Source organism: Oncorhynchus kisutch, linkage group LG7 (genome assembly GCF_002021735.2).
Source record: "Oncorhynchus kisutch isolate 150728-3 linkage group LG7, Okis_V2, whole genome shotgun sequence".
NCBI lineage: Eukaryota > Metazoa > Chordata > Actinopteri > Salmoniformes > Salmonidae > Oncorhynchus > Oncorhynchus kisutch.
In genome coordinates this window covers 42,592,525-42,608,356 of record NC_034180.2, presented here as the reverse complement: position 1 = coordinate 42,608,356, position 15,832 = coordinate 42,592,525, and the positions used below count along the sequence as shown (strand labels likewise).

The following is a 15,832-nucleotide window of genomic DNA, read 5'->3' as shown; positions in this document are numbered from 1 at the left end:
GTGGTAAACTAGGTCTGTGTGTGTGTGTATGTGTGTGTTACTGCTGTGGTAAACTGTGTGTGTGTGTGTGTGTGTGTGACTGCTGTGGTAAACTGTGTGTGTGTGTGTGTTACTGCTGTGGTTAACTGGGTGTGTGTGTGTTACTGCTGTGGTAAACTGTGTGTGTGTGTGTTACTGCTGTGGTAAACTGTGTGTGTGTGTGTTACTGCTGTGGTAAACTGTGTGTGTGTGATACTGCTGTGGTAAACTGTGTGTGTGTGTGTGTGTGTTACTGCTGTGGTAAACTGTGTGTGTGTGTTACTGCTGTGGTAAACTGTGTGTGTGTGTGTGTGTTACTGCTGTGGTAAACTGTGTGTGTGTGTGTTACTGCTGTGTTAAACTGTGTGTGTGTGTTACTGCTGTGGTAAACTGTGTGTGTGTGTGTTACTGCTGTGGTAAACTGTGTGTGTGTGTGTGTTACTGCTGTGGTAAACTGTGTGTGTGTGTGTGTGTGTTACTGCTGTGGTAAACTGTGTGTGTGTGTGTGTGTGTTACTGCTGTGGTAAACTGTGTGTGTGTGTGTGTGTTCCTGCTGTGGTAAACTGTGTGTGTGTGTGTTACTGCTGTGGTAAACTGTGTGTGTGTTACTGCTGTGGTAAACTGTGTGTGTGTGTGTTACTGCTGTGGTAAACTGTGTGTGTGTGTGTTACTACTGTGGTAAACTGTGTGTGTGTGTGTTACTGCTGTGGTAAACTGTGTGTGTGTGTGTTACTGCTGTGGTAAACTGTGTGTGAGTGTGTTACTGCTGTGGTAAACTGTGTGTGTGTGTGTGTGTTACTGCTGTGGTAAACTGTGTGTGTGTGTGTTACTGCTGTGGTAAACTGTGTGTGTGTGTGTGTGTTAGTGCTGTGGTAAACTGTGTGTGAGTGTGTGTGTGTTACTGCTGTGGTAAACTGTGTGTGTGTGTCTGTGTGTTACTGCTGTGGTAAACTGTGTGTGTGTGTGTGTGTGTTACTGCTGTGGTAAACTGTGTGTGTGTGTGTTACTGCTGTGGTAAACTGTGTGTGAGTTTGTTACTTCTGGGCGTGTCATACATCTCCAATTAGCAACATGAATGAGCAATTAGTACATTGCACATGGAGCTACCGCAGTGGTATGGCATGGAACAACTATGTTTAGTGTTGCTTTCCCAGTCGACCGCGTCCACTTATCCACTCTCTACAGTTGTTTTAAGTACACATTTCTCACAATGGCTTACACTCTGTGCTCTGTTACAGTCCGGGGGGAAAACATTTCCCTGTTCCTCTTTCTCCATCTCTGACTCTCTGTCTGTCTCATTCACACTCTCTCTTTCTCTCCCGCTCTCTTTTAGTCAACAGTCGATGTACCCTGTAGCTGTGTTTGTATGGTTGGTAAATGTTGGTTTTAAATCTCTCCCCTCTCACTCCTGTAGAGCTGCCCAGAAGTTGAACCTGTCTTCTAAGAAGAAGAAGCAGTGCCCAGCGCCCCCCCCAGTGGTGTGCGACCCCCCTCTGTTCCCCACCAACTTCAGTGGGACCCTGCAGACCACCCCTCCCCCTGCCCCCCCCTGCCTGCTACGGGCTGCCAGCAAGATCAAAGACACCCCCGGACTGGGCAAGGTAGAACTACACACACACACACACACACACTATGGTACAGTATGCATGCTGATGAATGGAAACGGTGACATTTTCAGTGTAAAAATGTCACCTGCTGTCCCTGTGGAGAGTCCTACTGCTGTGGCCTTTTCATGTCACACACACACATGTCCCTGCCGCCTGTGATCTGCGGCAGTGGGCAGGAAATTAGACCATACAGCGAGATACGACAGGAGAACAGCATTAACATAACAGAGCTACATCCCCAGATAGTGGAGAGGTGTTGTGTGAGATCTGGTTCCTGCAGTGTATGTCGTTAAGTTCCTGGTGTACATGACGGACACAGGAGGCCGATACAGGAGGCACATCTTTTATTTATACTTTTTTTATTTACCTTTATTTAACTAGGCAAGTCAGTTAAGAACAAATTCTTATTTACAATGACGGCCCACCCCGGCCAAACCCTAACCCGGGCCAATTGTGCACCGCCCTATGGGACTCCCAATCACGGCCAGTTGTGATACAGCCTGGTATCGAACCAGGGTCTGTAGTGATGCCTCTAGCACTGAGATGCAATGCCTTAGAGACCGCTGCTCCACTCGGGAGCTTACAGGAGATACAGGAGACAGATACAGAATGGAGACATCAGAGAAATGCCCTGGGAAATCAGTTCTGGAAGGCAAATGCCATGAGCCACATGGATATGCGTTTAGAGTGTGTGTGTGCACATGTGCGTGTGTCTGTGCATGTGCCGTTGGATTTGCTCAAGTCTCCCAGGGGTCTTAGCCATGACTGACAGAATGCTGTTTCAGATCCTCCCTCCTCCTGTTGTTTTGGTACATTCCAGCTCACCTTAATCAAATCAGCCCAGCAGAGATGATTCCAATCATTCCAGATTGCGGGGGGAGATATTTTATATCAGTGAAGGAAATTATACGGCACGTGTTCTTATCTTGATAGGTGACCCATGTTCTTATCTTGATAGGTGACACATGTTCTTATCTTTACTTTTTTTTTAACCCGAAGGAAAGATTAGGTGTTGTGCTGGTTTGTGATCCTCTGACTGCTAGCATCTCTACCTGGATTCTCTGAAGAGACCGATGTGAAGGAATGGAGAGATCAGTTTTTCTGTCTTATAAAATGTTGTATAAATCTTGCTACACCATTGGCATATAGTTTTGCCGATTTTCAAGGTAAAATGTCTTGATACATGCTCGATTATCTTCATACATATTTTGTAGATAAAACAAATGAAATTATCCTAATATAGTATATGATTAATTATATTCCTCCCGTCCCTCTCTCCCTCTCAGATATTGTCCATCGATTAGGCTGGTTTCCAATCCCTCCATCTTCTCCTTCACTCTCTTTCTCCTCCCCTCGTTTCTCAAACTCTTCCCAGCTGACAGTGAAGGATTGTGGGGCTTCCACAGTCACATCAATCACCCAGCAAAGTGTTACACAGACAGACAGACAGACAGACAGACACACAGACAGACACGCAGACAGACACACAGACAGACACACAGACAGACAGACAGACACACAGACAGACAGACACACAGACAGACAGACAGACACAGACAGACAGACACAGACAGACACTCCAGTGCGAGTGGCGACCTTGAGAGAAATGACACTATGACGCATAATCCATTTTTTATAGCTCTCTCCCAGGCCAAAGACAACTCCTCACAGGCGTGTGTGTGTGTGTGTGTTCAGTATGGGAATTCAATAGCCACTTTGCTACAGTGTTGTGGGTAAAATATTAATAGAGTTGGTATTTGCAGGTCTTTGAAAGGCTTAATTGTGAAATAGATAGAGGGATGGACTGAAGCCAGGAGAAGAACAAGACAGATTGGATGGATGGATGGAGGGAGGGAGGGAGGGAGGGAGGGAGGGAGGGAGGGAGGGAGGGAGGGAGGGAGGGAGGGAGGGAGGGAGGGAGGGAGGGAGGGAGGGAGGGAGGGAGGGAGGGAGGGAGGGAATTGAACAAGCTGGTCCTGGGGCTTTGTACACAAACACAAACAGACTCCACAGAGCCCCAGGACAGAAACACAATTAGACCCAATCAAATCATGAGAAAACAAAAATATAATTACTTGACACATTGGAAAGAATTAACAAAAAAACAGAGCAAACTAGAATGTTATTTGGCCCTAAACAGAGAGTACACAGCGGCAGAATACCTGACCACTGTGACTGACCCAAAATTAAGGAAATCTTTGACTATGTACAGACTCAGTGAGCATAGCATTGTTATTGAGAAAAGCCAACGAAGGCAAACCTGGCTCTCAAGAGAAGACAGGCTATGTGCTCACTGCCCACAAAATGAGGTGGAAACTGATTTGCACTTCCTAACCTCCTGCCAAATGTATGACCATATTAGAGAGACACATTCCCCTCTGATTACACAGATCCACAAAGAATTCAAATCCAATTTTGATAAACTCCCATATCTACTGGGTGAAATACCACAGTGTGTCATCACAGCAGCAAGATGTGTGACCTGTTGCCACAAGAAAAGGGCAACCAGTGAAGAACAAACACCATTGTAAATACAACCCATATTTATGTGTATTTATTTTCGCTTTTGTACTTTAAACATTTGTACATTGTTACAACACTGTATGTGGATTTATGACATTTTAAATGTCTTTATTCATTTGGAACATTTGTGAGTAATGTTTACTGTTAATTTTGTATTGTTTATCTATTTCACTTACTTTGGCAATAGAGAGAGAGAGCGAGACTTGTGTCTGTGTGTTGGAATTTACAGTAATTGCCTAGTTAATTGTGCACCACCCACTGTGGAGTAGTAATTGTGCACCACCCACTGTGGAGTAGTAATTGTGCACCACCCACTGTGGAGTAGTAATTGTGCACCACCCACTGTGGAGTAGTAATTGTGCACCACCCACTGTGGAGTAGTAATTGTGCACCACCCACTGTGGAGTAGTAATTGTGCACCACCCACTGTGGAGTAGTAATTGTGCACCACCCACTGTGGAGTAGTAATTGTGCACCACCCACTGTGGAGTAGTAATTGTGCACCACCCACTGTGGAGTAGCTTCTGCTGTTCTCACGTGTTACTTTATAAACAGTATAGGTCTTACTATGCTGTGAGCAGATTTATACACATATTTCTTGGATCTGTAAGGTGAGCAGGAATCATGCTAGAAATCATTTGGTTTCTCAGCTCAGAACCAGATTGTGTGTGGGTGTGTGTGGAATAGAGAGAGATGGAGGAGAAGGGGGGTATAAAGAGAAAAGTGAGGGTAGGGAGTTAGAGAGGAAATTGTGGTTAGAGACAGAGAGGGGTAGAGGTAGGGAAGTGAGGATATAAATAGAGTAAAAAGAGAATGGAGGGTAGAGAGGGAAGGGACGAGGGGGAACGGAGGATAGAGAGAGAGAGAGGATGGAGAGAAATATACAGTAGAGAGGGAATGGAGGATAGAGAGAGAGAAGATGGAGGGAATGGTAGAGAGGGAATGGAGGATAGAGAGAGAGGATGGAGGGAACGGTAGAGGGAATGGAGGATAGAGAGAGAGAGAGGATGGAGGGAACGGTAGAGAGGGAATGGAGGATAGAGAGAGGATGGAGGGAACGGTAGAGAGGGAATGGAGGATAGAGAGAGAGGATGGAGGGAACGGTAGAGAGGGAATGGAGGACAGAGAGAGAGAGAGAGAGGATGGAGGGAACGGAGGATAGAGAGAGAGTGAGGATGGAGGGAACGGTAGAGAGGGAATGGAGGACAGAGAGAGAGAGAGAGAGGATAGAGAGAGAGAGAGAGAGAGAGAGAGAGAGGCTGGAGGTAACGGTAGAGAGGGAATGGAGGATAGAGATAGGGTGGAGGGAACGGTAGAGGGAATGGAGGATAGAGAGAGAGAGAGAGAGAGAGGATATATGTAGAGAGAGAGAGAGGATGGAGGGAACGGTAGAGAGGGAATGGAGGATAGAGAGAGGATGGAGGGAACGGTAGAGGGAATGGAGGATAGAGAGAGAGAGAGGATGGAGGGAACGATAGAGAGGGAATAGAGGATAGAAAGAGAGAGAGGATGGAGGGAACGGTAGAGAGGGAATGGAGGACAGAGAGAGAGAGAGGATAGAGAGAGAGAGAGGATATAGAGAGAGAGAGAGAGGATGGAGGGAACGGTAGAGAGGGAATGGAGGACAGAGAGAGAGAGAGAGAGAGAGAGGATATAGAGAGATAGAGAGAGACGATGGAGGGAATGGTAGAGAGGGAATGGAGGACAGAGAGAGAGAGAGAGAGGATAGAGAGAGAGAGAGGATGGAGGGAATGGAGGATAGAGAGAGAGAGAGGATAGATGGAATGGTAGAGAGGGAACAGAGGATAGAGAGAGAGATAGATATATGGTATAAGTGACCAGGGGCTATTTTAGCATGTACATCTTGGTGGAGCAAACAAACCAACAGAATAATACATGGTCTCTTCCCCACCTGCCCTGAATGACGGGTCGGCACTTTAAGTGGCTCCAGTGTCTGAGGAGTTGCGTCAGGGGAATTGATCACCGCAGAGAGAGACAAGTGCTCCCACTCAAATAGACTACTAATGGACCCTCTCCCAATCCCTCTCCCTCAACCTCTCTCAGCCTCTCCTCCTCCATTTCTCTCTCACCCACCATGTTTAAGCTGAACAAAGAGCCTATTACCATTTCTCTACCGTTGTCTTCAGCAGGACGGTAGTATTGGTTGCATCTTAAAGTGGAACAGACAGTGTTTTAACTACTTTGCAGATATGAAACAAACAGACAATCATAATGTCTCTCCCAAATATCACATTCTGAGTTTATGCTACAAAACCAACTTTGATAAGAGATTTTAAAAATAGGTTATATTTGACTCAAAATGTTATTATGTAGAGTGGGGAAGTGTTGGGAGGTCGATGCAGTCAATGCATGACAACAGTACATCGGGACTCAACACAATCCAACTAGCAAAGCCAACAGGTCATAATGCTGTAGGTAGCCAGCTAGTTGCTGGGATGAGATGTACAAGCTTGGACGAGTGGGTGAACGGCACCCACTTTTTCCCCAAAAAACCTTTTAGCTACAAATTGCATGTGTCATTTGGTTAGCTAGAAATAAATGATACTCAACTTTGCTGGCTAGCTATGCTGAACTTCAACGACTGTTATCCACAGTTAGCTCATATCTCTTTGTTGTATTGGGCATCGATTAAATGGGAAGACAGGTAAGCTGGTGAATCCCATTCAGTTGTCTCTAATATAGGTTATGCCTTGGACATAAGCAGGAAGGCTGCGACAGCCAGGGCGAGTAGGCTACATCTCCCCATCGTATCAGTGCAATTTTGACTGCCAACTACCACACGCTGAAAAGGTTTGAGAGGGTTTATCCCTCACTACATTTTATCGTATTCATTGTTGTTGATGTGCATACAGTAGGCGACTGAGGGAGAGAGATCTTACATTGTTGTTGATGTGCATACAGTAGGCGACTGAGGGAGAGAGATCTTACATTGTTGTTGATGTGCATACAGTAGGCGACTGAGGGAGAGAGATCTTACATTGTTGTTGATGTGCATACAGTAGGCGACTGAGGGAGAGAGATCTTACATGTTTGTTGTTTGATCAATATAATTAAGTAAGATGACTCCCTTGGTATTTACATATTTAAAGCTATATTTAGGGGTATTTAATGAAGTCTATGATATTGATAGAGCAGTCTAACTGAGCGACGGTAGGCACCAGCAGGCTCATATGCATTCATTCAAACAGCACTTTCGTGCGTTTTGCGAGCAGCTCTGCTGTTTATGACTTCAAGCCGATCAACTCCTGAGATTAGGCTGGTGTAATGATGTGATGTGAAATGGCTAGCTAGTTAGCGGGGTGCGCGCTAATAGCGTTTCAAACGTCACTCGCTCTGAGACCTGGAGTAGTTGTTCCCCTTGCTCTGCATGGGTAACGCTGCTTCAAGGGTGGCTGTTGTCGTTGTGTTCCTGGTTCGAGTCCAGGTAGGGGCGAGGAGAGGGACGGAAGCTATCCTGTTACACTGGCAATACTAAAGTGCCTATAAGAACATCCATAGAATGCACAACATAGAATACACAACATAGAATGCCCACCCCAAATCACGCCCTGACCAAACCTAAACCCATAGGAGAGGGTCTGGGTGGGCATCTGTCCTCGGTGGCGGCTCTGGCGCGGGACATGAACCCCACTCCACCAAAGTCTTGGCCCACTTAAGTGGCGCCTTTGGAGCGGTGACCCTCGCCTCCGACCTCGGACTGGGGACCCTTGCAGCGGGGCCCGAATAGATGGGAGACTCTGGCAGTGACGGGCGACTCTGGCAGCGCCGGAGTGAAGGGAGACTCTGGCAGCGCCGGACAGGCGGGAGACTCTGGCAGCGCCGGAGTGACGGGCGACTCTGGCAGCGCCGGAGTGAAGGGAGACTCTGGCAGCGCCGGACAGGCGGGAGACTCTGGTTGCGCCGGAGTGACGGGCGACTCTGGCAGCGCCGGACAGGCGGGAGACTCTGGCAGCGCCGGACAGGCGGGAGACTCTGGCAGCGCCGGAGTGACGGGAGACTCTGGAAGGAGGATACCTACCGGAGGCCTTGTGCGTGGAGAAGGCACCGGATGGACCGGGCTAGAGCCCTGGTGTGCAGCCTTGGCACCACTTCTCCAGGCTGGATGACCACTTTAGCCCGGACCCTCCAGGGTGCAGGCACAGGTTGAACCGGGCTGTGGGTGAGCACTGGAGATCTGGTGCATACCACTCGCACCTCTCCCATAGGCTCAATACCCACCATCGCCCGGTTCGGGCGGAGCGCAGGCATAGGACGCACTGCACCCTCCCAGCGCGGCGGAGACACAGCGCCCGGGAGTATACCCTGGGCCGAAACCTGATCTTATTTAGGCTTGCCATAACAGAAGGTTTGAATACTTAGAGACATTTCAGCTTTATATTTTTTATTAATTTGTAAAAATGTCAAAAAACATAATTCCGCTAAGACGTTATGGAGTATTGTGTATAGGCCAGTGACACACAATCTCAATGTAATACATTTTAAATTTGGTCTGTAACACAAAAAAATGTGGAAAAAGTCAAGGGGTGTGAATTCGTTCTGAGGGCCCTGTATATGTCCTGAAGTGCTGTGTAATCAGGAGTTGTGTGCTTACCCACAGAGACAGGAAGACAGCATTTTAGCTAACCCTAACCTCTTTCCTAACCATAACCTTATTCTCCTAACCTGCTGCATAAGTTCTCCTAACCTGCAATAAAACATAAATTCGGGTCATTTCTGACATATGCTGTATCCCGTCTAGTCAAAACCCTGTATGAGTTAGGCCTCAGGAAGAGTGCACCGCTGAAATCCTTCCCCCGAGGCACTTACTGATGTTATGGACCTTTTTATTGGGGTCAGGATAGGGCGCTGGATGCTCTGGAGTGTGTGTGTGTGTTATATAGCAAAGGATCTTTGAATTTAATATGATGTCTTTGACCTGAAAATGTACTCACCAGGGTTAGACCTCTACTCTCATCATAGTAGACAGCCAGCAGGTACATTTACACATACACACACACACACACACACACACACACACACACACACACACACACACACACACACACACACACACACACACACACACACACACCCTTCTCTTATTTCTCTGGAAGACATTCCTTCCTGTTGTTCCCTGCTCAGTTTGATGGCATATTGATGCAACCAGAGGAACGACTCTTGTTGTGTTTATCATCATCATCAGCTTAAATACTGGCTATACTTTCACATCCCAGTTGTAGCATGGTGCCGGCCCAACACCATAGTTATACATTTGATTCTCACAACAGCCACATAGAGGGCATTTATAATGAATAGCCTGTAATTAATATATGTATTGAATATGAACTTTAATATTAAACGTAAACAGTATATAACATTATTTTCACTTTGAATAAAAAACGTTAATTTCCATTAGACAGATGGGACAGACATAAAGCTCTACCGTCTCCCCTAGAAGCACTGGTAAAGCACTCTCTCTGTCTGTCTGTCTGTCTCTCTCTGTCTGTCTCTGTGTGTCTCTCCTAGAAGCACTGTTAAAGCACTCTCTCTGTCTGTCTGTCTCTCTCTGTGTGTCTCTCCTAGAAGCACTGTTAAAGCACTCTCTCTGTCTGTCTGTCTGTCTCTCTCTGTGTGTCTCCCCTAGAAGCACTGTTAAAGCACTCTCTCTGTCTGTCTCTCTCTGTGTGTCTCTCCTAGAAGCACTGTTAAAGCACTCTCTCTGTCTGTCTGTCTCTCTCTGTGTGTCTCTCCTAGAAGCACTGTTAAAGCACTCTCTCTGTCTGTCTGTCTGTCTCTCTCTGTGTGTCTCTCCTAGAAGCACTGTTAAAGCACTCTCTCTGTCTGTCTGTCTGTCTCTCTCTCTGTGTGTCTCTCCTAGAAGCACTGTTAAAGCACTCTCTCTGTCTGTCTGTCTCTCTCTGTGTCTCTCTCCTAGAAGCACTGTTAAAGCACTCTCTCTGTCTGTCTCTCTCTGTGTGTCTCTCCTAGAAGCACTGTTAAAGCACTCTCTCTGTCTGTCTCTCTCTGTGTGTCTCTCCTAGAAGCACTGTTAAAGCACTCTCTCTGTCTGTCTGTCTCTCTCTGTGTGTCTCTCCTAGAAGCACTGTTAAAGTACTCTCTCTGTCTGTCTCTCTCTGTGTGTCTCTCCTAGAAGCACTGTTAAAGCACTCTCTCTGTCTGTCTCTCTCTGTGTGTCTCTCCTAGAAGCACTGTTAAAGCACTCTCTCTGTCTGTCTCTCTCTGTGTGTCTCTCCTAGAAGCACTGTTAAAGCACTCTCTCTGTCTGTCTCTCTCTGTGTGTCTCTCCTAGAAGCACTGTTAAAGCACTCTCTCTGTCTGTCTGTCTGTCTCTCTCTCTGTGTGTCTCTCCTAGAAGCACTGTTAAAGCACTCTCTCTGTCTGTCTGTCTCTCTCTGTGTCTCTCTCCTAGAAGCACTGTTAAAGCACTCTCTCTGTCTGTCTCTCTCTGTGTGTCTCTCCTAGAAGCACTGTTAAAGCACTCTCTCTGTCTGTCTCTCTCTGTGTGTCTCTCCTAGAAGCACTGTTAAAGCACTCTCTCTGTCTGTCTGTCTCTCTCTGTGTGTCTCTCCTAGAAGCACTGTTAAAGTACTCTCTCTGTCTGTCTCTCTCTGTGTGTCTCTCCTAGAAGCACTGTTAAAGCACTCTCTCTGTCTGTCTGTCTGTCTCTCTCTCTGTGTGTCTCTCCTAGAAGCACTGTTAAAGCACTCTCTCTGTCTGTCTGTCTCTCTCTGTGTCTCTCTCCTAGAAGCACTGTTAAAGCACTCTCTCTGTCTGTCTCTCTCTGTGTGTCTCTCCTAGAAGCACTGTTAAAGCACTCTCTCTGTCTGTCTCTCTCTGTGTGTCTCTCCTAGAAGCACTGTTAAAACACTCTCTCTGTCTGTCTCTCTCTGTGTGTCTCTCCTAGAAGCACTGTTAAAGCACTCTCTCTGTCTGTCTCTCTCTGTGTGTCTCTCCTAGAAGCACTGTTAAAGCACTCTCTCTGTCTGTCTCTCTCTGTGTGTCTCTCCTAGAAGCACTGTTAAAGCACTCTCTCTGTCTGTCTGTCTCTCTCTGTGTGTCTCTCCTAGAAGCACTGTTAAAGCACTCTCTCTGTGTGTCTCTCCTAGAAGCACTGTTAAAGAGAATCTGCTGTAATGTTTTAATGAGCTGCTTTTATGGGAGCAGAGAGGAGATCTGTGGAATGGCATCTTACTGCTGCTGGGACCAATTTACTGCAGGATTCACAAGGAAGCTATCTTACCTTTACTACCCCTCTACAGAGGAGAGGGGTGATCCATCATACACACACTCACAGACATACACACATATGCACGCAAACACAGACACACAAGCACACACACATGGTTTTTACTTTAGCCCCATTGGTTATTCATTTGACATGTTTTTTTTAGCATTCAGCATCCTGCTGAGTTGTGTTCATGGTGAAAGTGTTGTGTTTGTGTTCTCCTCGGCTGATCAATCCTGTTACGCAACTCAACGCATTCCAGACTCATGCTTTCATGTCCTCAAGGCTCAAATCTCCTCGATGTACTAGTTATCTGCTGTGTACTCTGTTTGCTTTCAGCTCACGTCTCTCCCTTCTTTTTTAATCGGCTGTAATTCCCGGCTGTAATTCGGGCTTTGGGACACTTTCGGGAGCGTCCTTTCTAAAAGACAGAGTGTTTGGGAAATGTGTCTCGACTTCATCCCAGAGCAACAATTGGCGGCAGTTTACAGAGGAATCTCTCTTCTAACGGTTACTCATGTTTGGTCTCTGAGGTGGTGGGAACAACAGCATAGATCTGAGTTTGCATCCTTATTTTCTCTTTTCTCTCTCCTCCTTTCATCCTATATTCCTCTTCTCTCCTCCCTTTCTTCTCCCTTCCCTTCCTCTCCTATCCTCCCCTCTCTCTCCTCCCTTTCTTCTCCCTTCCCTTCCTCTCCTATCCTCCCCTCTTCTCTTCTCCCTTTCTTCTCCCTTCCCTTCCTCTCCTATCCTCCCCTCTCTCTCCTCCCTTTCTTCTCCCTTCCCTTCCTCTCCTATCCTCCCCTCTCTCTCCTCCCTTTCTTCTCCCTTCCCTTCCTCTCCTATCCTCCCCTCTTCTCTTCTCCCTTTCTTCTCCCTTCCCTTCCTCTCCTATCCTCCCCTCTCCCTCCGCCCTTTCTTCTCCCTTCCCTTCCTCTCCTATCCTCCCCTCTCTCTCCTCCCTTTCTTCTCCCTTCCCTTCCTCTCCTATCCTCCCCTCTTCTCTTCTCCCTTTCTTCTCCCTTCCCTTCCTCTCCTATCCCCCCCTCTCTCTTCTCCCTTGGTCCCTCTCTCTTGTTCATGCTCCTCCTCTCCTCCCTTACTCTCTCTACCCTCCTCTCCTCAATCTCTCCTCCTTCCCTATATCCCCTTCTCCCTTATCCCCACCCTCTCTCTACAGATCATTCTGAGAATAAAGAAGTAGATAAGTGAACCTGCAGGAACTCTGGGAAAAGTTTGGAGATCTGTCAGCTGTTTTGCTTTTCTCTCGATTAAAAACTACAACACTAATGAAGTGTGACAACAATATGAGTGTTGACGTGTGTGAGGAGAGGAAAGGAAGGAGAGGTGAGAGGGAGGAGAGAAGGAGAGGTGAGAGGGAGGAGAGAAGGAGAGGTGAGAGGGAGGAGAGAAGGAGAGGTGAGAGGGAGGAGAGAAGGAGATGTGAGAGGGAGGAGAGAAGGAGATGTGAGAGGGAGGAGAGAAGGAGATGTGAGAGGGAGGAGAGAAGGAGAGGTGAGAGGGAGGAGAGAAGGAGAGGTGAGAGGGAGGAGAGAAGGAGAGGTGAGAGGGAGGAGAGAAGGAGAGGTGAGAGGGAGGAGAGAAGGAGAGGTGAGAGGGAGGAGAGAAGGAGAGGTGAGAGGGAGGAGAGAAGGAGATGTGAGAGGGAGGAGAGAAGGAGATGTGAGAGAGCTAAAATAAAACCCCTCCACGTAAAGCTTTGATGTCTAACAGAGGAGGGGGGGGAGAGGGTGCAGGTGTTGATGCCTGTCTTCTAAGAACTACTATTTAGCGCAGGGGAGGTTTTCAGCCCGCCATGAATGAAACAACAGGATTATCCCGGTTCTACTGTTTTTTACTGGGATTCTACTGGTTTCTACTGGGGTTCTATTGAGTTTTTCTGGGGTACTGGTTTTTACTGGGGTTCTACTGAGTTCTAATGAGTTCTACTGGGGTACTGGTTTCTACTGGGCTTCTACTGAGTTCTACTGGGCTTCTACTAAGTTCTACTGGGGTACTGGTTTCTACTGGGCTGCTACTAAGTTCTACTGGGGTACTGGTGAAGGATGTATCTGACCTTAGTTCTTACTTCCCAATCTACTTCTGTTCTAATCTAAGGTCTATTGTTGTGTTCTACAGTCTAATGGAGGTCAGGTCTGAGTCTTATTGTCATGCTCGTCGTAATGAGTAGACAAAGGCGCAGCGTGAGTAGAGTTCCACATATTTTTAATAAACCGAAACTCAGCAAAACAAGACAAATAAGCACAAACGAAACGTGAAGCTACTGGTGCACACAGGCAACTATCGTAGACAAGATCCCACAAACACAAATGAGGAAATGGCTACCTAAATATGATCCCAATCAGAGACAACGATAAACAGCTGTCTCTGATTGGGAACCATACCGGGCCAACATAGGCATACAAAAAACCTAGATGACCCACCCTAGTCACTATCACGCCCCAAACAACTTAGAGAATAAACAGCTTACTATGGTCAGGGCGTGACACTTATTGTTCTGGAGTGATTCTGAGTTCTCTTGTCCTCTGTTCCCCCCACCAGGTGAAGGTGATGGTTCGTGTGTGTCCTGTGACTTCCTCAGATGCAGCAGAGTCCAGCTCCTTCCTCAAAGTGGACACCAGGAAGAAGCAAGTGACCATCATGGAGCCCTCAGCCAACCAGACAAAAGGGAACACCCCCCAGAAACGAGGAGGAGCCAATCAGGTCCCGCCTAAGATGTTTGCCTTTGACGCTGCCTTCTCCCATGATGCATCACAGGTAGAGATCTGATTATAAGTAGTCTGCCCTTCTCAAATCATCCCCTAGTCCCATTTGGGATTGATCACCACTGAACTTTCCTTTCTCTCTCTCTGTGTCTCTCTCTCTCTCTGTGTCTGTCTCTCTCTCTGTGTCTCTCTCTCTCTCTGTGTGTCTATCTCTCTCTCTGTGTGTCTGTATCTCTCTCTCTGTGTGTCTCTCTCTCTCTCTCTCTCTCTCTCTCTCTCTCGCTCTCTCTCTCTCTCTCTCTCTCTCTCTCTCTCTAGGCGGAGGTGTGTGCTGGTACTGTAGCTGAGGTAATTCAGTCTGTGGTGAATGGAGCCGACGGCTGCGTCTTCTGTTTTGGCCACTCTAAACTGGGTAAGGATGTGTGTTGGTGTGATGGTCCCCACAAGTATAGTTAAACACGTCCACACACGTCCACACACTCTGCCTGATGCTGTGTGTTTGTACTCAGACTTCTGACATTGCACACACAGTAAATGCTTTTGCTAAGAATCGACCGCTAGTTTTCTGAGTGTGACGTTCTCTGATCAACATGACTGCATCTCAGCCAGCCTCAACTATCAGCACAGACTGCATTCAGAGGGAGGGGGAGAGAGGGTAGAGGGGGAGAGAGGGTAGAGGGGGAGAGAGGGTAGAGGGGGAGAAAGGGTAGAGGGGGAGAAAGGGTAGAGGGGGAGAAAGGGTAGAAAGGGTAGAGGGGGAGAAAAGGTAGAGGGGGAGAGAGAGTAGAGGGGGAGAGAGGGTAGAGGGGGAGAGAAGGTAGAGTGGGAGAAAGGGTAGAGGGGGAGAAAGGGTAGAGGGGGAGAAAGGGTAGAGGGGGAGAAAGGGTAGAGGGGGAGAAAAGGTAGAGGGGGAGAGAGAGTAGAGGGGGAGAGAGAGTAGAGGGGGAGAGAGGGTAGAGGGGGAGAGAAGGTAGAGGGGGAGAAAGGGTATAGGGGGAGAGAGGGTAGAGGGGGAGAAAGGGTAGAGGGGGAGAAAAGGTAGAGGGGGAGAAAAGGTAGAGGCGGAGAAAGGGTAGAGGCGGAGAAGGGGTAGAGTCGGAGAAGGGGTAGAGGCGGAGAAGGGGCGGAGAAGGGGTAGAGGCGGAGAAAGGGTAGAGGGGGAGAAAGGATAGAGGGGGAGAAAGGGTAGAGGGGGAGAAAGGGTAGAGAGGACAAAGGGAGAAAAGGTAGAGGGGGAGAAAGGGTAGAGGGGGAGAGAGAGGGTAGAGGGGGAGAGAGAGGGTAGAGGGGGAGAGAGAGGGTAGAGGGGGGGAGAATGGGGAGAAAGGGTAGAGGGGGAGAAAGGGTAGAGGGTAGAGGGGGAGAAAGGGTAGAGGGGGAGAAAGGGGGTAGAGGGGGTAGAGGGGGAGAAAGGGTAGAGGGGGAGAGAGAGAGGTAGAGGGGGAGAGAGAGAGGGTAGAGGGGCAGAGAGAAAGGGTAGAGGGGCAGAGAGAGAGGGTAGAGGGGCAGAGAGAGAGGGTAGAAGGGCAGAGAGAGAGGGGGAGAAAGGGTAGAGGGGGAGAAAGGGTAGAGGGGAGAAAGGGTAGAGGGGGAGAAAAGGTAGAGGGGGAGAGAGAGTAGAGGGGGAGAGAGGGTAGAGGGGGAGAGAGGGTAGAGGGGGAGAAAGGGTAGAGGGGGAGAAAGGTAGAGGGGGAGAAAAGGTAGAGGCGGAG

General features: G+C 48.0%; 1 protein-coding gene across 1 annotated transcript in view; it reads left to right on the top strand.

Annotated features, from left to right (window-relative positions):
• LOC109893796 (kinesin-like protein KIF26B) overlaps nt 1–15,832 on the top strand; it is a 111,309-nt gene that overhangs the window by 48,980 nt on the left and 46,497 nt on the right. The window contains exons 2-4 of the mRNA XM_031828082.1: nt 1,433–1,619; nt 13,957–14,172; nt 14,439–14,532. Coding sequence (XP_031683942.1) covers nt 1,433–1,619; nt 13,957–14,172; nt 14,439–14,532 — 497 coding nt within the window. The remainder of the gene's footprint in view (nt 1–1,432; nt 1,620–13,956; nt 14,173–14,438; nt 14,533–15,832) is intronic.